This window comes from Plectropomus leopardus, chromosome 23 (assembly GCF_026936395.1).
Source record: "Plectropomus leopardus strain MGB_pleo_1.0 chromosome 23, ASM2693639v1, whole genome shotgun sequence".
Taxonomy (NCBI): domain Eukaryota; kingdom Metazoa; phylum Chordata; class Actinopteri; order Perciformes; family Serranidae; genus Plectropomus; species Plectropomus leopardus.
The window spans coordinates 22,396,627-22,423,261 of record NC_142198.1 but is presented as its reverse complement, the minus strand read 5'-3'; the positions used below and the strand labels follow the sequence as shown (position 1 = coordinate 22,423,261).

Sequence of the window (26,635 nt, the reverse complement as noted above, 5' to 3'; positions counted from 1 at the left end):
TTAAATTATATTGTGCAGATTAATGTTGGTGAGTTGCATTGGATTTTGAGTTTTATGCCCACAGATGGAGCAGTAAAACAAATAGCTGTTATGTCAATAATTTTTCTTTTTTAATAGACAGGTTTTGCTGCCACCCAGAGGCTAGAAGCTTAAAATCAATGTTGGATGAAGTATTCAAGTTCTTTATTGCATAGTACAAGTACTCTGTTACAAGTAAAAGTCCTAATTTTAAAATGTCAGCCTACTTCAGTAAAAGTGTATAATTATAATCAAGAAAATGTAGTCGTGTGTATTATGTATGAGAGAGAAAAAGAGAGATTCTAAATTAAAAAACACAAAAAAGCTATAAAAGACCTCTCAAAAAATCAGTAAATTTATATCTAATAAAAATGAACAAGGTGTATTTGTCTTGGTTTGATTCTCCCTCGTACAGCGTAATGTTATCTGGATTCTTGTTTTTGTTTCATTTTTTTCATTTTGTTATATTTTTTGTAAAATTTTTTTTTTTTCTTGTATGTGTATTTGATGTTGTTTCAGATAGGACACTAAAATGATCATTTTTAGGTGTTTTTTTTTTAAATTAATTATATTCATATAATTATTATTAAATTATTATATATATATATATATATATAATTATATACTTTTTGGAAAAATGATCAACCAAAAAAATGTGCCAAAAGAGAATCTAAATTCTAATCTTTATTTCTTTTTTTGTTTAATCTGGCTTGGCGCCAAAAACAGGCACGCCCTTGTTCCACGATGACGTCAGCACCGAGCTCGGGTTCTGATTGGCCGACTGTGGCTCAGTTTCAGTGCCCTCGAGCCAAGCCCCCCTCGAGCTCAACAGCCACAGCGCGAGGGCACCTGGACGGCTCGAGGCAGCTGCGGGAGCTCAAGGAGACCTGTTGCCACGGAAACAGCACCGGCGGGAAAAATCACCAGTAAAATTAAAAAAGAAGAAGGTGAGTTTTTACAACCATTTTTGACTTTATTGTCCTTTTAACCAGTTATGGAAAAATAGCAAATTTACAAAAATCACAGTGTAGAAACACTGTTACAAGTAAAAGTCCAGCATTTGAAATAGTACCAAGTACGAAGTACTTTTACAACTTTATACACTTTTGGCTGTTAATGTGTAATGTGTAATGTTATACAGGTTTTTAGGCTATCATTAATCCAAATCGGTAATGAATTATCCCATGAAATTGAGTAATCTCTACAATATTTGTAGTATTGGAAGTATAAAGTTGGAGAAAACAGACATAATCAAGTAAAGTACAAGTAAATCAAAATTGTAGAGTACTTGAATATATGTACTTTCCACCACTGCTGTTAACCAGTGTGTTTATAGTATTTTTTTTAAACTAATGATAGCTAGTTTATAGTTTACATTAACTTCATCATACATGTAATTTTCTATAAAAGATATTATCTTAGTTTTGTAATACTTTGATAGTATTTTAATTTGGGCTCCTGTAAACCATTTCTACAAAATTATAGTATTATTATTAGAGTACAAATACAGTAGCTTTGTTTCCATATTTTTTTATTTTTAAAAAAGACTTTTATTATATTCTTTTCTTACTACTACTACTACTACTACTACTAATAATAATAATAATAATAATATATTGTTATCTATTTTAATTGACTTTTTTGTTTGTTTAACTCCATCTAATGGGACTTTTATTATTTTATTTTTGTAAGACTTCAATAGTACTATTTATAATTTAGGCTTTGTTGTCCTATGAGCTAATTTTACAGAAAACTGTTATTGTTAGAGTACAAATACACTTATTTTTAGTCTTTATTTTATTTAATTCTATTTTTTAACAGACTTTTTTTGCAGTATGTTGTGGTTTTTAATTTGTGTTATTATAATAATAATAATAATAATAATAATAAACCAACCGTAGGAGGTGGTCTGTTGTGGTAAGTGTGTACTCTGGTATGTGGGTCAGTGTGTAACCTCTCTGTCAGCTCATGTGCACCCGAACACGCATGTGCATTGTTGTGTTTTATCAACAGTGGGGGGGTCACGTGTGTTTCTGTGTACAAACTGTTCTGGAGCCTCGTAAAGGTCGCACACACCGTTTACATAAAGTCCGACCTCTCTGACGAGCGTTTTTTTTGGCTGCACTGAGTTTGAATATCATCAGTTGGTGAAGCAATCAATGTCATATACTGATTACCAACACAACTTTATTTATACTGACACTTCACACGGACGCTTTGGCAAAAGATCAAATTGCGTCACAGAAATAGAGTAAAGGTGACGACTTCACAAGTACATTCAGTCCTGCACTTATGTAATTGTACTTTAGTTGAGTATTTACATTTTCTGCTACTTTAAAGGCTATTTCTTTTTCACAGCAATTAAGGGGCTAATATTCTACTTTTATTATAACAAAGAGAAAAAAGTTAGCAAAACTGTTTGAAGAAAAAACTCAAACATTTCTGAAGGAAAAGAAATCACCAAAAAATGTTTAAAGAAAAAAATGCCAAAATGACTTCTTTGAAAATTACCAGAAAAATAAATAAAAAATGTCAAAAATCAAAAAATTAAAAAGTTTTAAATAAAAACATTTTTAAAAAAAGAAAGAAAGAAAGAAAAGAAAATCACCAAAGAAAAATAACAGAAAGAATTTTTTATATTTTAATTTTTTTGGTACAGGAGCATTGAACTGACGTTTTATTACAGAACAAATTTAAAACATATTTTTCATGGAGGTAAAAAGTCTCTTTTAAAAATAAATAAAGGTGTAAAAGAAAAACTATAGATAGTATAAACAAATGTACACGGTATGATAATCGTCATATGTTAAATGTCGCAGGTTGCTGCTGCAGCTATTTTAGACACGATGGATTTGAAGATGTGATTTTTGGCTCTTGTCTGACTTTATTTTTATTATTTCAGAAACCCGCCGCGCGGCCAGGTGTTTCCGCCACAGCTGTCACTGACGTCACACATGTCGTCTCCAGCGCTGCTCAGTCTGCTGCGATGTGGTCGCTCCGCCGTCGCCAGACAAACCCTCCTCGCCGCGCGCTCCTCACCTGAAACCTCCGGACAGGTGAGTCTGTGATGTTTGTTTTTGAATCAAACCACAAATCGAAACAAACGCAAAGCAGCTCTTTAAAGAAAAAATGAAAGTCTGATTGGTCGCCCTGCAGGTGGGCGGGGCTTTGCTCGGGGTGGTGGGCACGCGGCGGGCCAGCGGCTCCGCGCGCTTCGACAGCGACGGCAGCGGGCGGCCGGTCACCTGGGACTCATTCGGTATCTGGGACAACAGGATAGAAGAGCCGATACTGCTGCCGTCCAGCATCCGATACGGAAAACCCATCCCACAGGTACCGAGGGACGGATCAATGACCAATACTGAAAAAACAGATATATGATCGATAATAAATAAACAGATGAATGGATGGATGACGGGATGAATTAACCCTCTCAGGTCAGCCTGTCTCGGGTCGGCAGCGCGTCGGTTTTGGGTCTCAGGAAGCAGAACGAGGACCGTCTCCGCATCGCTCGTATCCATGACAACCTGCTGTACTTTGCCGTGTTCGACGGCCATGGCGGTCCGCACGCCGCCGACTACTGCCACACCTTCATGGAGAAATTCATCAGGTTCGATATTTTTGGTGTAAAATCGATAAATGAATCGATAAAAACGATGAATGAAAAATTAAATTAATTTAGCAACTGTTTGTGTTCAGGGACGCTCTGGAGGACGACGACGACCTGGAGAGAGTTTTAAAGAAAGCGTTTTTAGACGTCGACAAGGCGCTGCACACACACCTCAGCTACTTCAACAACGGTGAGACACACACACACACACACACACACACACACACACACACACACAAGTACAGAAATAATAACAATGCAGAACATTTAAAAGTAATTTTTATTTTAAAATCTTTGTGTTAAAAGAGGAAAAATTAAGAAAAAACATCAAAGAAAACCCTTTGAAACCCAAAGAGGTTTAATTTAATGCAAAAACAACGAGCAACATTACAAGACATGGACCAAAATTTTACAAAAAGTTAGTGAAAAAGTTACAAGAAAATGACTTGAAAATAAGCAAATGTAAAATGATAATAATAATTATTATAAGAGGAAAGTCAAACACAAAAACAAACAAGGAAATGGCCTGGAAAAAGTACTAAAAATTAAGTATATATATATATATATATATATATATATATATATATATATATATATGTATATTTTGTAACATATTTTTGCCATTAATTTCTAATGATAATATCTGTTAAATTATATAAAAAAATTAAAAAACAAAGGGAAAGGAAAGTTAATCAACAAACAGGAATTGGCCCAAAAAAGGATGCTAAAAATTTGAAAATATGAGTATAATTATTTTTCTTTAGCATATTTTTAAGTATCTAATTATAATAATCATGTGTTATGTTTTCTGGATATTTTTCCATATTTTTTTAATTTCCTTGTTTTTACAGACTATTAAAAAAAATAATTCTCAGGGTTTTTTGTCACCATTTACTAATTTTGACTTTCTTTTTATTGTCTGATTTCACTGTCAATTTCTCCAGCCTCCTTCCTGACAGCCGGCACCACGGCGACGGTTGCTATGCTACGTGACGGCGTGGAGCTGGTGGTCGGTAGCGCTGGCGACAGCCGGGCGATGTTGTGCCGGAAGGGACGAGCCAACAAGCTGACCAAAGATCACACACCTGACCGCGAGGACGAGAGACAAAGGTACGCACTGCTACTGTTACTACTACGACTACTACCTGTTCGGATTAATGGTACTTTTACTGCAGATAATCACCTGTCGCCTGTAATAAATAAATAGTTAACAATAGTTAACAGAAAAATAAAACATTTGGAGAAAAAAATCTGTTTAATTAAATAACCTGAAAAATAAATAAATAAATAATTTATTTATATAAATTTCAAGAAATTGGTAGATTTAGAAATTTATTTTTTAACATTTTCTTGTTTCATTTTTGTTTTTTGTTGTTTTTAAATAATAATAATAAATAATAATAATAATTTTCATTTCTCTCAGCTTTCTTCCCACGTTCTGAAAGAAGTCAGGCCGGTTTTTTCTCGGGTTTCAAAGGGTTAAAGGAGGATAAAAAGTTATGTAAGCCGGTTTGAGAGATTTAAAAGAAGAAAACTGAGACGTAAAAGACTCGTGAGATGAAGTCGTGTTTGGTGTCAGAGTTTGACGTCATGAAGGAACGAGGAAGATGTCGTTCTGTTTGAGAAACCGGAGCCCGAAACACGTCCACGAATGTTACTTCGTGTTCCTCGTCTCCTGAGCAGAGAATTTCGGAGGCAGAAGAGCACTAAATATAAACTCTGTAAGGCTTCTCAGCACCGAGACTCTGTCTTTTTCATCAGATACGCAGATTCGTTCAGAATCAAAGGTGCAGGTGTATTTTGTGTCCGTGTGAACGCTGCAGAGCGAAGCCGGCGGCTGAGTTCGGTGTGTATTATTAGACTCTGACAGGTTTGGGTTTCCCTTCAGCTCGTGTCATGTTACATCAGACTGCGTCTAAGTTTAACTCGGCGACCTACAAACACTAAAAGTCAAAGTCATTAACTGTCGTCAGGTCTCGCTGATTTATTTTCATCTAAATATAATGAAAAGATCAAATGACAGTTTTGAAATCTGGATCGACGGAAGATTTCTTGTTTAAATTTGCTTGATTTCTTTGTAAAAAAAATTGGGAAAAAGACAGAGAGCAAGAAATGTCCCACAAAAAAAAAAATCAGAAAATTGTCAAAAAACTTGGGAAATGACATGGTCTAATAATGATTAAAAGACTTCCACAGAAAATGCTTTTTTTCTCCCTTTTTTGCTCATGTGTTCTTTAAAAATCACGAGAAAAAAAATAAAAAATGGCAAAAATCAAAAAAATTAAAAAGTTTTAAATAAAAACATTTAAAAAAAAATAAGAAAAGAAAATCACCAAAGAAAAATAACAGAAATAATTTTTATTTATTTATTTATTTATTTTTTGGTACAGGAGCATTGAACTGACGTTTTATTACAGAACAAATTTAAAACATTTTTTTTTAATGGAAGTATGCGTAAAAAGTCTCTTTTAAAAATAAATAAAGGTGCATTTTTAAAAAAACTATAGATAGAATAAATAAATGTACACGGTATGATAATAGTCATATGTTATATGACGCGGTATAAGTACTGAAACCAGGTTGCTGCTGCAGCTATTTAATGTTGATTTTTTTAATGCTTTTTTTTTTTCCTTTTTTGCTTATGTGTTTGTTCTTTTTTTGGCTTAATTTTGTAATTTCAGAAGTTATTTCTTTTGACTTTCACTAATTTTTGGGCCATTTCTTAATTTACTGATTGCCTTCTTTCCACACTTTTTATACATATTTTAGAAAATTAACCCAAAATAATATAATTTTGGGGTAATAATAATAACATTCCTGTAAAATCATTTTGATCATTATGATAATAACATACATATTTTTTGTTGTGTTTTTTGTATTTTTTAATAAAAATAATAAAATAAAGGAAAAGTACTTCAGATTTTTACTGCAGTACTTGAGTAAATGTACTCTGTTACGTCGCACTGCTGACTGACCGTGTGTTTGTGTTCAGGATCCAGAGGTTTGGCGGCTTCGTGACGTGGAACAGCGTCGGCGTGGCGAACGTTAACGGCCGTCTCGCCATGACCCGCAGCATCGGAGACTTCCACCTGAAAAGCAGCGGCGTCATCGCCGAGCCGGACACGCGGCGGCTCACCGTGAGCTCCGTTTTTGTAAAAACTCAGTAATTAACCGTTTTGCTCGCTGATGCGCTCAGATGAAATGTTGTATGTTTGTGTCTCTGCAGGTCCATCACGCCAGCGACTCCTTCCTCGCTCTGACCACCGACGGCATCAACTTCCTGCTGAGCGACCAGGAGATCTGTGATGTCATCAACCAGTGCCACGACCCCACAGAAGCTGCTGACGTCATCGCCGAGCAGGTACGAGCGTCACGCGTCCGTCCGGATAAAACAGAGCAAAATGCACTTTAATGTTCGCCTGCGTCTGCACGCCGAATATCTGCAGCACGGAGCTGACGGTCCGATCAGGCGACCTTTAACCCCAGAGAAGAAAACACAAAAAAAATGTAAAAGCAGAATAAAATAAAACATGTCGCAAAAATTAAAACCAGGTCCGTTTTTAGGGTTTAGACGCACTTGGAGTTTAGACCTCTGTAGGAAAAAAATAATATTTTGTAAAAATAAATAAATAAATAAATAAATATGTGCCGATGTGGAAGACACGTTTTCTTTAAGAAAGAAATATAAGAAATTTGGCATTTTTCTTTGTGTCTTCCAAAATCTAAGGATTTTTTTATTTAAATTTTTTTGGTGATTTAAAAAAAAAAAGGCAATTTAATTTTTTTCTTGAAGATTTTTCAGTGATTTTCTTCTTCTCTATATATATATATATTTGACAATTTCTTTCACTAATGCATTTTTTTTTTAATTTAGCTGAATTTTAAAAACTTTTTTAAATTGCTTTTTTTAATCTCTTGGTTATTTTATTTTTTCTTTACATTTTTTTGGCAATTTTGTTTGTCTCTAAAGCTTTTGGGCAAATGTTTTTATAATCTGTAATTTTTTTTGCAATTTTTGGTGATTTTCTTTACTTTTTTTTTTTTTTACTTTTTGAAAGAAATCAAGCCGATTTGTCCGCCAACATCACCGTCCCTTTTACTAAAAATAATATAAATTCTTTGTTTTTATTTTTTGTTTATTTGTTTGTTTGTTTTCAGGCGCTGCAGTACGGCTCCGATGACAACGCCACCATCATCATCGTCCCGTTGGGAGCGTGGGGGAAACATCAGAGCTCCAACGCCGTCTACAGCATCAGCAGGAACTTCTGTTCGAGCGAGAGATAGGCATAGATCACACACACACACACACACACACACACACACACACACACACACACACACACGAAACATCACGTAGCTTTACAGCAGTCAATAACGTTAACATGAAGGACACAAACATTTTCATATTTTTTATTGATTTATGAATCACCCTGAACTCATCGGAGAGTCGGCGGTAACTGCACAGCTTCGTGCTCGTTAGTCGTCGGTGTAAATAGTGTTTATTAAAATGTTGTACATACAGAGAGGTTTGCAGCAGTGTTTGTGTCGTTTATCTGTGTGCGTTTAGACAAAACATTAAACACCCCGACATATTCATATACACAAGAATTATTCTGAATTTATCAAATTTATGTGCGTTCAAAAGATGTATGTTGAGATTAGAGCAGCGTCAAAAATAAGAAAAGTGAAGAAAAAAGTTCAAAATAAATAAATAAAATGAAAAGATAATTAAGAAATTAAAGATAAAAAAATAAATGTTTATATTTTAAATAAAAAATATTAAATAAATATCAGAATAGGAACATTACTCAGATATGATTACATTTTTTGTAAATTTTATAATTTTGGAACATTAATTTACTGCTTTTATATTTCTATATATTATATTATATTATTATTAGAAATTTATACATTTATAAAATTACATTCAAAAGATATAAGCATGTGTTTTGAGATTGGAGCAGTCACAAAAAATAAAAAATTTAAGATTTTTTTTTTAAAAAGTTAATTAATGAATTCAATAATTATTAAATAAATAAAATGAAAATATAATTGAATACGTTTCCAAATATCTGCGTACATTTTAAATAAAAGCATCATAAAACAAACATAAGACAGTAACATTACTCTGATGTGACAGTTCTGGAACATTAATTTCCTACTTTAATATTTCTTTAACATGATGTTTTGAAAACGAGGAGCTATAATTAATTTTAACTCGTCATCACGGGTTCGTTAAAATCCGTCCAGCTGAACATTTACACGTTTTATTTATTTTCGAGGCTCAAAATATCAGAATCATCAAGAAAAAGATAGAAAATATGAACATTATTTTGTGTATTCTTAAGATTTTCTGTATTTACAGTAAAAAAAAAATTGCCTAAAACTTTATAATTTGACTTTGTTTTGACTTTCTGTGTTTCCGAACGAGACACAGACGCTCCACGCGTGTGACCTTTGACCCCTGACCTCCCTGTGGAGACAGATCCGTACGAATAAAGTCGTCAAACTTCACTCTGTGTCTGTTTTTCTGAAGACGTTCGTGAGCACATTCGTGTCTTTTTTTGCAGATTTTCTGTCGTCAGATTCACGAATGCACAGTGATCGAAGTACATTTACTCAAGTACACTACCTAAGTACAAGCTGAAGGTACTTGTACTTTACTAGAGTCTTTTCCTTTCATGTCAGTTTCGTCTTTATTTATCTGACAGCTTTGGTTACTTTTTAAAATTTTGGCACACAAAACAAATGAATTGAGTTTATAAAATATGTTTAAATAGAAATAATAAATAACTACCAGGAAATTATTAATCAGTGACACAAAAATAATTCCCCATTATTTAGATTTTTCATGTAAAAATATTTCTATTTCTATGTTTCATGGTTTTTGTTTAACAAATTAAAGACTTTCTGCTTTTTCTTTGAATATTGTTAATAACTGTATTTTATTTTTAATCATGTTGAGGTTAAACAAACATTGTGAAAGAGTCTTTGTGTGCTCTTTTCATTATTTTTCTTTTTATTATTTTTATTATTTATTATTATTTTTTACGAACCAATCAATCAATTAACCCTTTGAAACTTGAGCAAATTCGCTTAATTTATTAAAAGAAAACATGGAAAGAAGGTATTGGTCAATGAAAAATGAGCAAAGATTAGTAAAACTGTACAAGAAAATGAGTCAAATTAATAATTATTATTATTATAATGAAGAAATACAAGAAAATAGAATAATGAGAATTTTATAATTAAATTATTTAACATAATTTGAAATACGTAATTATCATAATTATGTATACTGTTTTTTCCGAGCTTTTTTCTTTCATCCCTAAAAAAATATATATTTTAATCATTTTCTAAATTTACTGTTTTTGCAGTTTGTGGAACATTTCTTACCAATTTCCTTATTGCTATTTTTCCCGTGTTTTTGAAATAAAAAGCACCAGTTAGCTCGAGTCAGAATCATCTCACAACATAATTTTATACTTTTAAGCTTTAATTTTATATTAATACTGAAGGAACATTTTCACTGCAGTACTTTTACTGTGAATCAGTGACATGGTGACCTAACATGACCTCCGAAATCAGCTGGTTCCCCTCTCAGGTGTCCCTCAGGGGTCCAGGCCCTCAGGTGGCAAAAATAGAAACTTTTGAAAGTCCTGGAAACCCTTCATGTGACCAAAACGTGACACACACACACACACACACACACACACACACACACACACACACACACACACACACACACACACAACCAGAATTTGACCGAGAAAACTGTGTGACCAACTGAATGTGTGCTGACCTTCATAAAATGTGGTGTCAGTTACTGTGTGTGTGTGTGTTTGTGTGTGTGTGTGTGTGTGTGTGTGTGTGTGTGTGTGTGTGTGTTTATTGTAGTGCACTAGCTCCGCTGAATAGTGCTGCAGCCGCTGGACGTGACAGCTGTTGCCTAGCAACACAAACATTTTCCTACCGGAAGCGCCACAGCTGCTCCCTCCGGGCTTCCTCATAACTTTAGTAACTCAACATAAGACACACCTGAAAGTTCCCGCCCTTTTCCTTCTCGTGTCTCCTTCTTCTTCTCTGCTCCCTCACTGAACAGCTGATAGCTACTGGAACAGCGCCTGTAAACACAGCTCACTCTCAGCTCACCGTTTACCTCGTCAGGAGTTGAGGCGTTTTCTCAGATCATCCGTAGATGTTTTTACGGTTTTTCTTCTTTACGGCACATTTTCCAACCCTGAGCGTTGATTGTGGGTTTGGGGGATGGGGTCATGTATTATTATTATTTTTTTATAGTACTAGTACTAGTAGTAGTAGTAGTGCTAATAGTAGTAGTAGTAGTAGTAGTAGTAGTAGTAGTAGTAGTAGTAGTGGTAATAGTAGTAGTAGTAGTAGTAGTAGTAACAGTAGTAGTAGTAGTAGTAGTAGTACTAGTAGTGGAAATGGTAGTAGTAGTGCTAATAGTAGTAGTAGTAGTAGTAGTAGTAGTGGTAACAGTAGTAGTAGTAGTAGTGGTAGTAGTAGTAGTAGTAGCAGTATTAGTAGTGGTAATAGCAGTAGTAGTAGTAGTGGTAACAGTAGTAGTAGTAGTAGTAGTAGTAGTGCTAATAGTAATAGTAGTAGTAGTAGTAGTAGTAGTAGTAGTAGTAGTAGTAGTGGTAACAGTAGTAGTAGTAGTAGTAGTAGTAGTAGTAGTGCTAATAGTAATAGTAGTAGTAGTAGTAGTAGTAGTAGTAGTAGTGGTAACAGTAGTAGTAGTAGTAGTAGTAGTAGTAGTAGTGCTAATAGTAGTAGTAGTAGTGGTAACAGTAGAAACCCGAGCAGATCATCAGAGTGGTTACATCCTGCCCGGTGGTTGTCACCGCCCCTCCGGTGCGCGCCGGAACAACAGATCGAGCGTCCTCTCCGACAGAAACGGACATGAAAACACTTCCGGGTGTCTTTGACTCGTCCTCACTGTAACTCGGTAACTTTTTAAAACTTGGTTTGTTTCACTGAGTCACATTTAGACATGAAGAGTTAACAGAAAAACAAAAACCAAAGAAAACAAAGCGACGGTCTGAAGGACAAAGAAGACGTTTGTTTTTGACGCCGTGAAGGTAAAAGCCTTTAAACTGTCTGCTGTTGGTTGTTAGCCGGCTGCGCCTCATTAAAGGTGATTAAACTTGATTTATTCAGACTTTAACAGCTGAACTGGACATTATGTTCATTAATAATGACTTTAATGAGTGTTTAAACGGTTTAAACAGCGGCGGGGTTCATCCGTTAGTGCGGGAACACGACGTCTTCAGAAACGTTAGCTTCAAAACAACATTTTTACTCACAAATTTCGGTTTATTTTTCACATTCAGCCAAATTTAATTCACTTTATGGTCATTCAGAGGCTGTAGTTTGCACAGGTGCGAAGTACATTTACTCAGGAGGTGCATTTTATTACAACTTTGAGGTATTAGTATTTTTTTTTTTTTTTTTTTTTTAAACTTTTTTTCCACTTTTTTAAACTTTATTTCATTTTATTGTTAATATTTTGCCCATCCTGCTTTAGGCTTTAGTTTTGCACAATTAATAAACTGGTAACTGACTGTATATTATTTAAAATATATATTATTATTATATATTCATATCTTATTTTCATAATGTTCTACATTTATATTGATTTGTGTGTATTTTTATATTAGGTCTTTATTATTATTATGATTAATATTTATTTCATTTGTTATATTTTGATTGAATAAATATATATTTCAGATTTTTTTATATTTATATTGGTATTATTTATTCTAATTTTCCTTTACTGCTTAAATTTAAGATCAGTTCACTAAAATCTCCAAAATCCCTAATGTTTTAACCCTTAATGGTGTCAAATGTACAATATATTTTACAATAACAGATCTATTTCACAGTGTGGCGACCGTAATAATGAACTCTTCTCCACTGTTGAAATAAAACAAAAACCAAAACAACTAATTTTGTTCATTTTTAAAAGTGGAGTCTCCTGCAGGTAAACTGAGTTCGACCGCAGACTTCAGGCGTAGCGTCACTTTATGATGCCGTTGTAAAGTTTATTGGCCTTCTTCTGTTGTTAAATGTAACTTCCCTCTGATAAGCAGAAGTAGAAAAAAACACATTTTAATATTTTATTGTATATACTTGTCTGCTCACTTTATCGTCCACAAAATTAACCATCAGCCAGTTACAAAAAGCAGAAATCAAACTTAAAATATTTTAATAGTTCATATCTGTGGGAACGTCTGTGTAATTTAATGTACGAGGTCAAAGTTTAGCTTTTCAAACACTTTATTGTGGTGTTTGTACTTTGCACTTCCTGTAAACAGAGTACTTTATTACTTTTTATAGGAAAGTTGTTAAGTTACAGGTGAAATTTCATGAATCCAACAGTGAAGTCTGTAAACCTCTGATGCAGCATTAAGTCAGGGCTGTGTGTCGGCTGTTGCTATTTGTTGAACATTGTCCGTGTTGTGAGAATTATTTATTTTATAGTTATACAGTTGAGACAAAATAATAATTCGCACACAATCGTAAAATCATTTTACATAACAGGAAACAGACGAATCAGACAGACGCAGACAGAAACGCCGCTGCAGTAACAGTCGCTGCTGCTGCTGCTGCTGCTGCTGCTGCTGCTGCTGCTGCTGCTGCTGCTGCTGCTGCTGCTGCTGCTGCTGCTGCTGCCTCTGCTGCTGCTGTTGCTGCTGCTGCTGCTGCTGCTGCTGCTGCTGCTGCTGCTGTTGTTGTTGTTGTTGTTGTTGTTGCTGCTGCTGCTGCTGCTGCTGCTGCTGCTGCTGCTGTTGCTGTTGCTGCTGCTGCTGCTGCTGCTGCTGCTGCTGCTGCTGCTGCTGCTGTTGCTGCTGCTGCTGTTGCTGCTGCTGCTGCTGCTGCTGCTGCTGCTGCTGCTGCTGCTGCTGCTGCTGCTGCTGCTGCTGCTGCTGCTGCTGCTGTTGCTGCTGCTGCTGCTGCTGCTGCTGCTGCTGCTGCTGCTGCTGCTGTTGTTGTTTCTCCTCTGAATAAAATCAGAAATCAGCACTGCATAAAAGGGCTTTTATTCTGAAGATGCTGCAGAAATAAACATAAGTGAAAGGTGTAATATGAGTGTTTATTATACATTTTATTGTTATTATTATTTCCACATAGTTGTTATTTTGTGTGTTTAGTAAATTCATATTCCAGTTTAGTACTGTTTAAATTCTATACTTATATTGTTATTAAATACAATATCTTTTTACATTCCACCTTTATTAACAGTATTATTATTATTATTCTTAACTACTAACCTTTGACATACATATTTTAAATTCATATTCTAGATATTGTAGAGTTTTTAATATATACTGATATTGCTATAATATACTATATACTATTTTTTATTATTATCATTATTATTATTATTATTATTATTATTGTTATTATTATGAAGATCTGTGCTGCAGTATTAAACGTCAGACCGCTAGATGGTGACAGGTGACATTAATGTGAGTGTGTTTGAATAGTTTGGTGTGTTGTCAGATGTGTGTGTTTCTGTGTTTTCACCACTTGGTGTTGCTGTTTAATCACTCTGAGCCTTTTTATTAAGAATGGTTTATAGACATTTGTTACCTTATTTTATTCACTTTGTTATTCTCTTTATATTTATGTTATTATATTATGTTATATTATGTTATTATATTTTCATTAATTTTTTTATCGCTTAAAATTTTCTCTTTTTTGTATTTTATCTGTTTTATGCATTTTTTTAATTTACCTTTAATTTATTAGTTTACTATTTTATTATTGCTGTAGCCTGAATCACTGTCTTTATATTCATCATTTTTATTGTTGTTTTGTCTTTTTTAACCTATTTTATCAAACTTTGATCAATCTTTAGTCTACCTTTTATTTTATTATTATTATTATTATTATTATTATTGTTATTATTATAGCTTTTGAATCAATATTATTGTATTTTATTGTCATTGTTTTAATTGTTTGTTTTTTAATCTTTATCTAGTTTTAAGTCAACCTTTTTTATATTATTATTATTATAGCCTTTGTATTTATATCATGGTATTTTACTGTTATTATTTTTATTGTCATTTTGTCTTTTTTAATCTATTTTAACTAATTAATGTTTTACAGCAGCATTTGATCCTATGAGCAGCTTGTTTTTGTCAAAGTGCTAAGTAAAGTAAAAACACACAGAAACGTTGCAGACTGACGTGTTTCTGTTTCGTCTGCAGGAGAAAGTAGAAGAGGAGAAGTGGGAGGAGAGCGATGACGGAGGTGGCGGAGCAGAGAGGAGGCGTCATCACGGCGTCCCGCGGCGTCACAGAGGAGGAGACTCCTCCGAGGGTGAGACATCAACAAAACCTTTGTGGTTTGAATGAGTTTCGTTTTTAAAGATTTTAATCTGATTTATATCAGCAAAATGAAGGAAAACATGTTTTTTATTGTGTAAGTTGAGTAAAAATAATTCAAATAAAGAAACTTTTCGTGTCATAACAAGAAAAGTTTCTTGATATTTTCATGATATGAATTGTTATAACAATCGTTCTGTACTTCTCTGCAATGTAACGTAACGGCACATTTATTTTCTGAAGCTGTTGACGTGACGTAGCTCTAATTTACTTGATTGCATGACGTCTTATTTATTGTCGTGTGCATTTCTTCCATTTCTGTCCGTGTTCTGACTGTGAGAAAAAAAATTGGCGAAAAAAGTTTTGTTTTTCTTTGTTGTTTTTTTTTATTACAAAAAGAAACACCTAGAAAAATGAGCCTTTTTTTTTCTCTCGCAAAAAAAAATTGCAATTTTTTTTCGCAATTTTTTTTTATTTCACTCTGTTTCACACATGAAAAAAAATGTTTGGGACTTGAATAAATGGAAAATGGACCACCAGAAAAAAAATTCTCTCACTTGCCCCTCGAGGCTCGAGACAGTTTGAATCTGATATATTTTAAAAACAGCTTGCAAGAGGAGCAAGACAAAAAAGTTATTTTTAGTTAGTTAGTTTTTAAATTTGTCCATGAAAATGTGTGTGACTGGAGTAGACTGGATAAACGGATCCACAGATACTAAAATTTCTTGCTTTAAATTTAAATATTTATCATAATACTTCTGTACTTTTACTGAAGATCTCTGATGAATCACTTTCTCCTGTATTGAAGTACTTATATCCATGTAACTGTGTACTATCAGTGTATATGTTTACTGTTAACATCACAAACTCATTATTCCTCCCGCTGACTGATGAGCGTGTTATCAGCGTGTCACACACACATTAAACAGACGTGTGTTTGATGTATTCGTTCTTCACAGACGTTCCTCACACACTCGCGCGTTACGTAACGATCCGAATAAAAGGACAGGAACTGCATCCACAATGTTATCAGAGAGTCGTCACGACAACTGAAGCAAACCGCCGTGACAAGCAGCGACAGTGAGCGTGCGTGCGTCCGATAAGACGTTCGCTGTTGTGTTTAATAGTGGCGGCAGGTAACGGGAGTGGTCAGCGGCTCTGATGTCAGCAGGATGTGGAGTTTTTATGTCTCCAAATACATAATATCTCAAGATCGTCTTGAGGGAATTTCATTAAATTTGGCACAAACGTCCATGTGGACTCAAGGATTAACTGATTAGATTTTGATGGTCATAGGTCAAAGGTTAAGGTCACTATGTCCTCATCAGTCTCATTGTTGTGAACACAATACCATAAGAGCACATTTGGAAAAAGTTTTTCAAATGTGGTACAAAGGATGAACTCAAGGATGAACTGATTAAAACTGGGTGATCAAAGGTCAAGGTCACTGTGACCGTATGTCCTTCTTATTCTTCTGACCACAATATCTGAAGAAGGCCTTGAGGGAGTTTTCTTAAGAAACATCCACTTGAAATCAAGGATGAACTGATCAGATTTTGATGATCATAGGTGAAAGGTCAAGGACATACGACCGCATCTGTCTCATTCTTGTGAACATGATTAACTCAAGAGCACACTGAGAAAATCTATTTAAATTTGGCACAAATGTTGACTTGGACTAAACAGGACTAAACAGTAGACTCGATTTTTGTGGTCAAAGGTCACCATGACCTTGTCTGTTTTTATTCTTGTTTGCGTCATCCTTACGTTGAGAAAATTTCTTCAAATTTGGCACCACCATCCACTTGGATTCAAGGATAAAATTATTAGATTTTGGTGGTCAAGGTCACTTTGACCTTGCACCTGTTGCATACAACCACAGAGAATTTCTTCAAGTTTGACACATATGTCCATTCAGTCTCAACAAGTCACTGATTCAAATTTGGTGGTTAAAGGTCAAGGTCAGTCGCTGGTTTGGTTTGGTTGAAATTAACCTTTAATTCACCCACTTAGATTAAACACGCTAAAATGACTGTTTATTTCAATGGAGTTTGGTGGGATTGGTGATGGCGAAAAGTGAGATTTCCCTTAAAGAGCTCAGTGAAGAAACCAGCAGCTTCTCTAACCTTTGGAAAGGGCAAAGGTGGAAAGTAAGTGTGTGTGTGTGTGTGTGTGTGTGTGTGTGTGTGTGTGTGTGTGTGTGTGTGTGTGTGTGTGTGTGTGTGTCACTTGTTTTGCGTCACTACATGCCTCGCTGTCTCTTCAATGCAACACAACAACTTTGAGCCAAATTCCTGCGGCCCGGTGAGCCCTGCACAGGTGTCTGTGTGTGTGTGTGTCTGTGTGTGTGTGTGTGTGTGTGTGTGTGTGTGTGTGTGTGTGTGTGTGTGTGTGTGTGTGTGTGTGTGTGTGTGTTTCCTAAAAACGTGCACATTTGTGTGAACATCACTTCATGGGGGAAAAAAAGAAAAGACGGAGGACAATTTTCAGAGCTGACATTTTTAGTTGTAATCGCCTTTAATTGTGGATGACAGATGTTTAGTGTGTGTGTGTGTGTGTGTGTGTGTGTGTGTGTGTGTGTGTGTGTGTGTGTGTGTGTGTGTGTGTGTCATTACCCCTCATCTGCGTCAGGTGACCATTTCCTGAGTCTTGAGTGTCTCCGGTGACCTCTGACCTCCTCTGCCTGCCGCCAATAACAACAGGGAGCCATCATCTCCGTGGCAACCTCACAACCTTTTGATCTGGGCTCTGATTGGCCCCCTCGATAAGCTCCGCGTTCCCACGGCGATCCCGCAACGTGCTGTCATGCTGCCTTGATTTTCTGACCTTTGACCTCTTCACTGCCGATGTTCCTGTTCCTGGGACTGAGGCTGCGTTCAGATACAGTCGGAAATTTAAAATCACACTGAGAAATCTCAACTTTCTGCTTGTTTGCTCGTGTGTTGGTTCACTTGCTGAAGTGCCTCTGAGCAGCAGATGAGGAGAGCGGGATTTGAACCTGCAACCTCTTTGTCCTTCAGTTCAGCTGCTGGAAGTAAACGGCAAATGAAAAATAATGAAAATACAACAGTAATTTCTGTTCTGGCATTTCTTGGCTGTGATAAATGTGACAAAAAAACATCACCCAAAAATGCATTTATTAAAAAAAGCGAAAACCTTTTAAAGAAAATTACCAAAATTTAGAAAGAAAAAAATTCTAAAAAATTAAATAAATAACAAGATTTATTCTTTAGGAATGGCCAAAATCTTTAAAGAAAAAGATTGGCAAATTTTTTTTAAAGAAAATTAAATTGAAATTTGAATTTAAAAAAAAGAAACACCATCATAACATTTTCTGATTTAATTCTATATATTTTTATATGAGATATTTTAAAAAGCTATTATATTGTAATAAAAAAGAACCAATAAGGAGTATTAACAGTAGTTTCAGAGAATGTGTGGTCTTTAAAATTTGCCTTAAAGTCATGAAAAGTCCTGGGAATTTATTGGTAAAGTTGTGTATAAAACCTGAATTTGTACCCGTAGGACTTCGAAATAATCTGACGCCTTCTCTGCATCTTCTTTTCTTGTTAAAGGAGGCAAACACGAACTGCAACCACGCCGAAAATAACAGTACTGCTTCCTGTCCAGCTGAGAACACACCTGAGGTTGTCATGGAAACAGAGCAGAGCAAAGGTAAACTAGTGACTGAGTCGAACAAAGGTGCATTAAAACTGAAAATGAAGCTGACTTTTCTAAAATGAACAATAGTATTTAGAGCATTAATTCTTTTTACTGTGGTTATAATAGCATTTTATATTTTTATGTTTGCTTTGTTTCAATAAGAAAAACAACACAATTTACTGTTTTCTATATAGTGTAAGATACCGTAGGGCCATTTATATTGCAGAGTTCAAAGGGTTAATTTAAAATAAAGATTATTTCTTTATTTATTTATTTTTAAAGAAAACCATGAGTATGAAGGCAATATGGAGGTTTTCTTTTTTAAATATTTTTTAATTCTTATCGATAAACTGAAAAAAACTTTGCATTTCTATTTATTTTTTCAGAAACCCGTTTTGAAATGCGTGTTTTCTTTAATGTTAATGTTTTTTCCATGTCTAACTGAATTCTAATGATCCAAAAGTTTTTAAAAAGAAAAACGAACACGCCGGTGTTTGGCTCGCGCAATGAATCAGACTCTCGTTGACCCCCAGACCTCCCAGTGACACCACAGACACCAGGAACTGTGATTGTTCAAGGCAACAACAAGAACCCGGCCGCCGAGAAACTGCAGAGAGTCCGCAAGTGGAGCATCACCACCTACAAGGTGAGAGGAATAATTTAAACTGATAAACAATAGATGTAATCAATAATGATCAATGACGGCGCTCTCGGCCCACAGTGCACCCGGCAGGCTCTGTCAGAGAAGCTGGGTCGTGGATCTCGTACGGTGGACCTGGACCTGGAGCCTCGGCTCGAGCTGCTCAAAGACGACCGACAGCGCTATGACAACGTCACCAAGCTGGCTCAGACGCTGGCCAATCAGCTCGCTCAGTTCACAGTTACCCAGAAGACACTGGGAGACGCCTTCGCCGAGCTGAGCCTCAAAACTCCAACTCTGCACGTGAGCATTACTATCACAATTAACACAACTCACCACTGTGTTTAGGTTTTTGTGGTGAAATGAGGTTTCAGATAAATAATTCCTCATTTCATCCTCATGAATCAGCTGCTGTTCTTCCACTTTGGTGCTTTCAAAGCGAGCATCAGATATAAATAGAAGCACAGCGTCCAACAGAAGTTCAGTTTACAGCAGCAGTTGTAACCAGCTGTGACAGCCGTTTCGTTCGCTTCCTCTTACAAAAGATGCGAATGTTAGCAGGTCCAGCTAACTAGATTATTAGTGGATAGTATAATTGGTGATTAATGGTATAATTATTAGTACCAGCCATGATGAAAGTCGGTTGGTGTGCTCACTCTTTCTCTCTCCGTCAGGTGGAATTCGGTCTGAATGCAGAGGCTCAGAAGTTTCTGTCAAAGAGCGGCGAGACTCTGACGACGGCCATCAACGCCTTCACGTCCGACATGAACACTCTGGTCAACAAAACCATCGAGGACACCATGATCAACACCAAACAGTACGAGGCTGCCAGGTGGGTGGAAAACACACTTGGACCAGATACACCAGAGATCTACATGACTAGATGATCATGTTAAACTCCTCCGACTTCCAGAATTGAGTATGATGCGTACCGAGTGGACCTGGAGGAGCTTAACCTGGGTCCCCGGGACGCCGTCACCTTGCCCAAACTGGAGCTGGCCCAGAAGGACTTCCAGAGCCAGAGGGAGAGGTACGAGAACGTCAGAGACGCCCTCACGGTAAAAGTCAAACTGCTGCAGGAAAACAAGGTGAGAGGGATCACAAGTTTCCGGTAAACCTGGAAAAATGGCCACAGCCTCCTCAAAAATCTCAACTTGCAGTCCAAAATCATAATTTACTGTGTATAAGTTTTTCACTGTAACAAGCAAAACTACAAATCATCATTTTTGACATCTTTGCTTGAAACTAACTGAAATAATTACTGATTATTTTTCTTTTGATCAGCTAATATCTGCAACTCTGCGTCACTAATCAGACCTTAAGTTGGGATTGTTGAAGTTCAGTCATCATCACTGAGACGTTGTACATGACAGAATGAGGTTGATGATTTAATGTATTTTACATAGAAGAAAATATCGTTCGCAGGTAATAAATCCTCGTTTTCCCTGCAGGTCAAAGTCCTCCATAATCAGTTGTGGCTGCTGCACGGCGCCGTCGCTGCTCACTGTTTATCGTGTCAAAGCTTCCTGGAGCAAAACATGCGACAGGCCACCGAACACTTCAACAACCCCAGCGTGGACGCCCCCTCCTGGCTGGAGGAGAGCTGACACAACATGGCAGGTGGACGGATGTTTGGTTCAGAAGATGTTTTGGTATAAATGGACGCTATTGTGGGTAAAGTTAAAAAGTGGCTTGTTTTGGGATTTTTTGACTAAAAAAGTTTGGATGGATCTGAATTTTGGGATAGTTAGATCGGTAGGTAGTTTATTTATATCAGAGTGGAATTCCAGTTTGGTGGTTTTGGATGGATTTCCAGCTTCTGGAAAACTGGAAAACTGAGTTTTTGCCACAAAAATTAGGAGTTAATAGGAAAATGAATTATTCTGGAAGTTGAGTGGGGAAAGACTTAGGAAATTTGGGATTTCATCATTTTCCTGGTCTCAAAATCTTGATTAAAACGTCTAGGAATGTTTTGGGGAAAAAAAGGCTATTAAATTCAAACTCTTGACATATTTAGGACAAGAATTATCTCTCTTTCTCTCGGTGCATACACCCAGAGGGATACAGCACTTGTGACTTTTGACCTGTTTAACAGAGACACATATATACCCCTCCTGGTTTTCTTTCCTCTGCCTCTGTGTTGGGGAGTAAATCCATAATCCTCTGTGAGGCACTAAGCCTTTCTTTGAACTTTAAAAATCCTCAGCCACTGCAGTCAGAAACTCGCAGCGACTAGAAGTGCCTCGACACCACTGCTGGGAAAACAGCTCCACGTTTCCTGAAATGATCAGCAGCTCTGCACCAGCTCAGGATGACTTCACAGATCTAATTTTAGATGTAGATAATTAACATTATTTGTTAAATGGCAGAAATCAAACTTGGCTGTTCTTTGGTTAATGTGTTCTGCAAGCCGGCGTTTGTTGTTGGCCAAAGATTATTTGCGATGTCTTGTCTTCGTATCCCCAGTCCATGACTGCAAGTTGACTGATTTCAGCTTAAACAGGACCAGCCAAATCAACCACCAACCAGCTCCAATATTTGGGTCAAGTACTTGAACAATATTGTGTGAATCTTTTACGAACTGTTGGTTCTAGCCAGGCGTTGTTTTATTAGTAAGCAAAGTTTTAGTGTTTATTGGCTGTTTGTCCGGTGGAGATTTGGATGGATGGTGGATGTCCATCTGTCAACGCAGCTAACTTCCCACAGATTTAGTCTCAGCCGCACTGTTCTGGTTGGTTACTGGTCATGCTCGGCAGTGTGTTGAGACCAGTAATTTGCTTCCAGTCAAAAAAAATGTTGCTTTATGTGGACGATGTTGCCTTATTCATTGATAAGGAAAGGTTGGTTGTTGCAAGTCTTTTCAGCAACTCTCTGTCAGTAGCCCAAATTTTAGTGATTTTTACTGTCTGTTCAGTGTAGACTTTGGCAAGTGATGTATGGCCACTTGGTAACTCACAGGTGCAAATTTAGTTTATGCATCTCTTGTCTGGATTCCTGCTGGTCATTTCCTCCTTCGGTTTACATGGCAGGAAATTCTGCAACATTTAGAGACCAATATTTTGCTACGAGCCAAAAAAAATGTTGCAGTATGTTGATGATACGACCTTATTCATTGATAAAGAAGCTTTGGCTCTTTTTGGTAACATTCCATTAGTGGTCAAAGTTTTAGTGTTTATTTACTTGTCACCTGATGATTTTTGGTTGATGGATGGCCACCTGTCAGTTTATGAACCACTTATTTAGTTTAACCACCTCTTAACTGGTTGGCTGCGATCATTTCCTCCTCTTGTTTACATGGCAAGATTTTTAGAAACATGTAGAAGCCAATAACCTGCCACAAACCAAAAACATGTTGTCATATGCCGACGATATTGCCTTGTTTGTTGCTAAAGAAAGGTTGGTTGTAGGCAGTCTTTGAGTCTAAACTTCAACAGTAGCCAAAGTCTGTCTGATCTAACAGTGCGACATCATTCGTTTAGAGGGCCCTTTTTAAGCTTAAACCTCAACTTCCTGCACATTTTTGATTCACTCCAGCTAAAACTGTGTCCATCACCAACTGTGGTCGGTATTTCTCGATGTACTCCAGTTACACTCCACGTACATTACAGTTTTAACTATTTCATAAGATAGCTTCACAATAAGAAACCAGTAAAGTGGCCAGCCCCAGACTGACATCCCTCATCAGCCGCCAAATTATCAGCAATCATTCATTTTAAAAACCCTTTTTATGTTTTTTCTTCTGATTGAGACCAAAATGTTTCCCGTTCATCCAGATTTGGTGGACGAAATACCAAACACCTCCAAGTTGTGGTGAATTTTAAGGTGAATTAAATTGCATCAGAATGTAAAATGTTGCTGTTATATTTTGTCCTTGCACTCTTTGCACACTATCCAAAGCATAATCTGCCTTAAATATTTCCTGTGATACTAAATGTCGACGTGTTCGGTGAATCTTCTCCTTTCAGACTGTTTTGTTAGCATGAATGAATGTGTTTTTATCAGCCCAGTTGCCAAAAGAAAATGTCGGCGTTGTACATTTCTGCAAACCATGAATGTAGTTAATTTGCATGTTTTATACGTATCAAAACATGATCTTTTCTGAGCCATAAGCAAGCAGATTTTGTGCCTTAACTCAACAACACGTTAACCGCGGAGTCAACAACGGCTACATAATAACGTGCACAGACATAATATCCACGGTTTACAGAAACTTCAAATTCCAGCGTTTGTTTTGGAGATTGGGTTTTTTTGTGTCACTTAAATGTACCTCAGGTCTGATAATGACAAATACGCAATTCTGTCGATGCGTCAGTGCAATAATGTTTCACAATCGTTGCCTTAAAAAGTGATGCGCACGTTGCCATTGACTTTGTTTTCTCCTCAGTCTGAATTGAATGTTGCCTTAAAGGGAAATTGCACTCAATTTAAAAATGATGAGTCGTTGTTCGTGTGATGTGTTCGAGGCCAAAAACAGCTCAGACTGTTGTTAAATCAAACTGCCAGACTTTTTTGTAATTTCAACATATTGAAACTTAATTATTGTTTTTTTTAGTTACAAAGTTTTTTTCTAAAATTTAAAAGGTCCATGTACTGGCTTTTTTCCCAGAGTTTTCGACCTTAACTTCTTCATCTTTCTCAACTGACTGAGTTTGCTTGATGAAGAAAAGAAAAAATTCAAAACTGAAATTGAAAAACTGGAGCCATTAATTTTTTATTTTAATTTTTTTTTAATCGAGCACTTTGAACACTCGGCAAACTCGGTCCGCTGAGAAAGACCTGGAGATGTGGTTTTGTGTTTTTTTCGGTTTGAGTTAAGAAAGATTATTTTGTGTTCACTGGAATATAAAAAGATAATTACATACTGCACGTTTATATTCTGTCTACACCAAAACAAAAATCCTGCATTTTTAAGTTGTGTGGTCTTTCCCGTTTTTTCTATCACTGTAAGAGTCAAACAGCTATTGGCCTGGGATGTTTTTAATGTCATCACATCACCCGTGTTCACATTAGAAATGAGGGAATTATTCACATCTGTAATTTGATATGACGTTAACTCCAATCTTCCTTAATTATTTTCAAATCTGGGCTTTTCCAGCGAGGGCTCTGATGTTTTGGGTTCCTGCGAGCAGCGTCGGTTGTCCCCGGCTTTCCTCCAACACACCGATCTCATGACGTGTTTGAAGAAATCCTCAGAAAAAGACCGCTGACTCCGGATCAGTCTGTAGTCCTCCTCTAGAAAACTAAAGGGTTAAAGTGAATTTTTTTATTTGGATTAAAAATGCCAAAAAAATGACCAAATTGTACTTAAATAGTTTTAATGTTGTTGAAAATGTTTTTATGTAACTGCCAAATAAATACAATAAAAGCAAAAACGTGACTGATTTTTCAGTAATTAAAGTGTTTTCCAACTTTAGTTTCGTGTGTTAAATTTTCCTCACAGTCGTCAGATTTCTGCTGCAACAGTTCGGTTCTCTTTCCTCGCCATTTCACGGTTCACGTAACTTTCCTGAAAGTGTTGGTATTGTTTCATATACGTATAATATCAACGTTTCTAAATCTTTATTTCAAACGTAAAAAAAAAAAAACAAAAACAAGCAAACAAGCTTTATAAACAATAAACAATAAACACAAACAAAAAAGCCTATACACACCTATACGTCAGTTTCAATAAACAACTAATCAAGCTGCTTAGACTTAAATACGTGTGTGTGTGTGTGTGTGTGTGTGTGTGTGTGTGTGTGTGTAAATTTGCATCCGCACACTTGCATAACTGGCCTTACATTCAAATTAACCCTTTGAAACCTAAGCAAATTAGCTTGATTTCTCAGAAAAACAGAAAAAGAAATGACTGAAACTTCAGCAAGAAATTACTGAAAAATCCCCAAAATAACCAGAAAATGAGCACAACAAACAAAAAAGAGGGAAAGTAAAAAATTAAAGTTGAAAAACAAACAGATTGACAGAAAAAGGTGCTTAAAAATTATTATAATTCTGCAAAATAATTTTAAATATATAGTTATCCTTTTTAGAAATAAACATTTGTTATAGAGATTTACCAACTTTTAAGGAATATTTCACCAAGTTATGAATTTCTTGCAGATTGCTTGACATTTCTTGCCAAGTTGCCAAGAAAACAGCTTAAATAAAATGTATTTTCCTAAAATAAATACATACATAAATGGTTGTTTGTGTCATTTCGTCTCTTTTTGGGTGTAAATGTGTCACCACAGTTCACATCAGCGTGTTTCTCTTTAAACGGAGAGATTTTAGAAAAAGGACTCGAGTCTGTTTGTCGTTTGTTGCTCTGTTAAAGAGAGGCAATTATTCACCAGGCAACACACACACACACACACACACACACACACTGTATACAACTCTACTGTTTATGTGTGTGTGTGTGTGTGTGTGTGTGTGTGTGTGTGTGTGTGTGTGTGTGTTGTTGCTGCTCATTTTCCCAAACATTTCGGCAGCAGAGTAAAGTTTCCTCGCAGCAAAGACTCTGTGTGTTTCTAAAAAAAAAAGTCCATCTTCGGAGCTGAATGTCGAAATATCGGATCACAGAGGACGAGGACGAGCTGAGTCGAAGGTCAGAGGTCAGAGGTCAGAGGTCAGTGGAGTCAGAGTCAGCAGTGGAAGTACAGTTACTCCATTGAAAAATGCAAGAAATCATTAGATTTAGAAAATTATTATTTTGAAAATCTGGAGAAAAATATCAAGGTAAAACAATATATAATATTTATAAACTATGTTGTTATAATCATCACAGTTACTATTTAAAATAAAAAAATTAAAAATAATTATTTAATTTAATAATTTTAAACAGGTTACTGTGATTATTTTAATAATGACATAGTTTTATATTAATAAAATAGTTTTCCCAAGATTTTTAAAATAATTTTCCAGATCTTCTAATTTCTTGCCATTTGCAGTTGAGTAAATGTACTACTACTACAACGACCACTACTATACTACTACTACTACTATTAGAGGCACTTTTTCATGTGTCCTTATTTTATTTATTTTTTTCTTTTTTCAAATTTTCAGGTAATTTTCAGGTATTGTTTTATTCATTTATTTTTACTAATTTCTCACTCATCTTTGGGTTTTTTTATTCTTTGGTTGCCTTCTTCACATGTTTTTGAGAGAAAACTCGCTCAGGTTTCAAAGGGTTAAATATCATTTATCTCACAGCGCTGTGCTGAAGTTCAGTGAGCTGTTTGGGCTCTGAATGGTTTCTGTGATGTCAGCTTATTTTTATTGATAATTAATTATTAAATATTTGCTTATTGATGACATTTAAGCTTTTCAAACAAGACCAAAGAAAACTGCTGACACACCGGACCGTGTGTG

The 26,635-nt window shown here is 35.9% G+C and overlaps 2 protein-coding genes across 5 annotated transcripts; both read left to right on the top strand.

Moving 5' to 3' along the window:
* Positions 1-830: 830 nt before the first annotated feature.
* On the top strand, positions 831-9,142 carry ppm1ka (protein phosphatase, Mg2+/Mn2+ dependent 1Ka). The gene is made up of 9 exons (XM_042512304.2): positions 831-965; positions 2,921-3,074; positions 3,175-3,351; positions 3,456-3,628; positions 3,718-3,818; positions 4,573-4,738; positions 6,621-6,765; positions 6,855-6,989; positions 7,787-9,142. Exons 2-9 carry the CDS (start codon positions 2,973-2,975, stop codon positions 7,910-7,912), a joined length of 1,125 nt encoding a protein of 374 aa, XP_042368238.2. The 5' UTR covers positions 831-965; positions 2,921-2,972; the 3' UTR covers positions 7,913-9,142.
* Positions 9,143-11,446: 2,304 nt separating this feature from the next.
* Positions 11,447-24,662, top strand: LOC121962111 (arfaptin-1-like). 4 transcript variants are annotated; one of them, XM_088073733.1, is made up of 9 exons: positions 11,460-11,730; positions 14,866-14,977; positions 18,558-18,657; positions 19,179-19,291; positions 19,367-19,588; positions 19,960-20,117; positions 20,199-20,373; positions 20,737-20,905; positions 23,059-24,662. In XM_088073733.1, the coding sequence occupies exons 2-8, from the start codon at positions 14,900-14,902 to the stop codon at positions 20,890-20,892; spliced, it is 1,002 nt and encodes a 333-aa protein (XP_087929859.1). In that variant the 5' UTR covers positions 11,460-11,730; positions 14,866-14,899; the 3' UTR covers positions 20,893-20,905; positions 23,059-24,662. The 4 variants fall into 4 exon arrangements, with proteins under 4 accessions (XP_042368243.2, XP_042368242.2, XP_087929859.1 ...); XM_042512309.2 differs by having other exon boundaries at positions 11,447-11,597; positions 20,737-24,662; XM_042512308.2 differs by having other exon boundaries at positions 11,458-11,786; positions 20,737-24,662.
* The last annotated feature ends 1,973 nt before the right edge of the window (positions 24,663-26,635 follow it).

Excerpts from the sequence above, each read along its gene's own strand:
- ppm1ka (XM_042512304.2), top strand. The coding sequence starts at position 2,973 with ATGTCGTCTCCAGCGCTGCTCAGTCTGCTGCGATGTGGTCGCTCCGCC. Across the intron at positions 3,629-3,717 it reads TTCATGGAGAAATTCATCAG|GGACGCTCTGGAGGACGACG; the intron begins GTTCGATATTTT and ends GTTTGTGTTCAG. Across the intron at positions 6,766-6,854 it reads CGGACACGCGGCGGCTCACC|GTCCATCACGCCAGCGACTC; the intron begins GTGAGCTCCGTT and ends GTGTCTCTGCAG.
- LOC121962111 (XM_042512309.2), top strand. The coding sequence starts at position 14,900 with ATGACGGAGGTGGCGGAGCAGAGAGGAGGCGTCATCACGGCGTCCCGC. Across the intron at positions 14,978-18,557 it reads AGGAGGAGACTCCTCCGAGG|GAGGCAAACACGAACTGCAA; the intron begins GTGAGACATCAA and ends TTCTTGTTAAAG. Across the intron at positions 20,118-20,198 it reads AAACAGTACGAGGCTGCCAG|AATTGAGTATGATGCGTACC; the intron begins GTGGGTGGAAAA and ends TCCGACTTCCAG.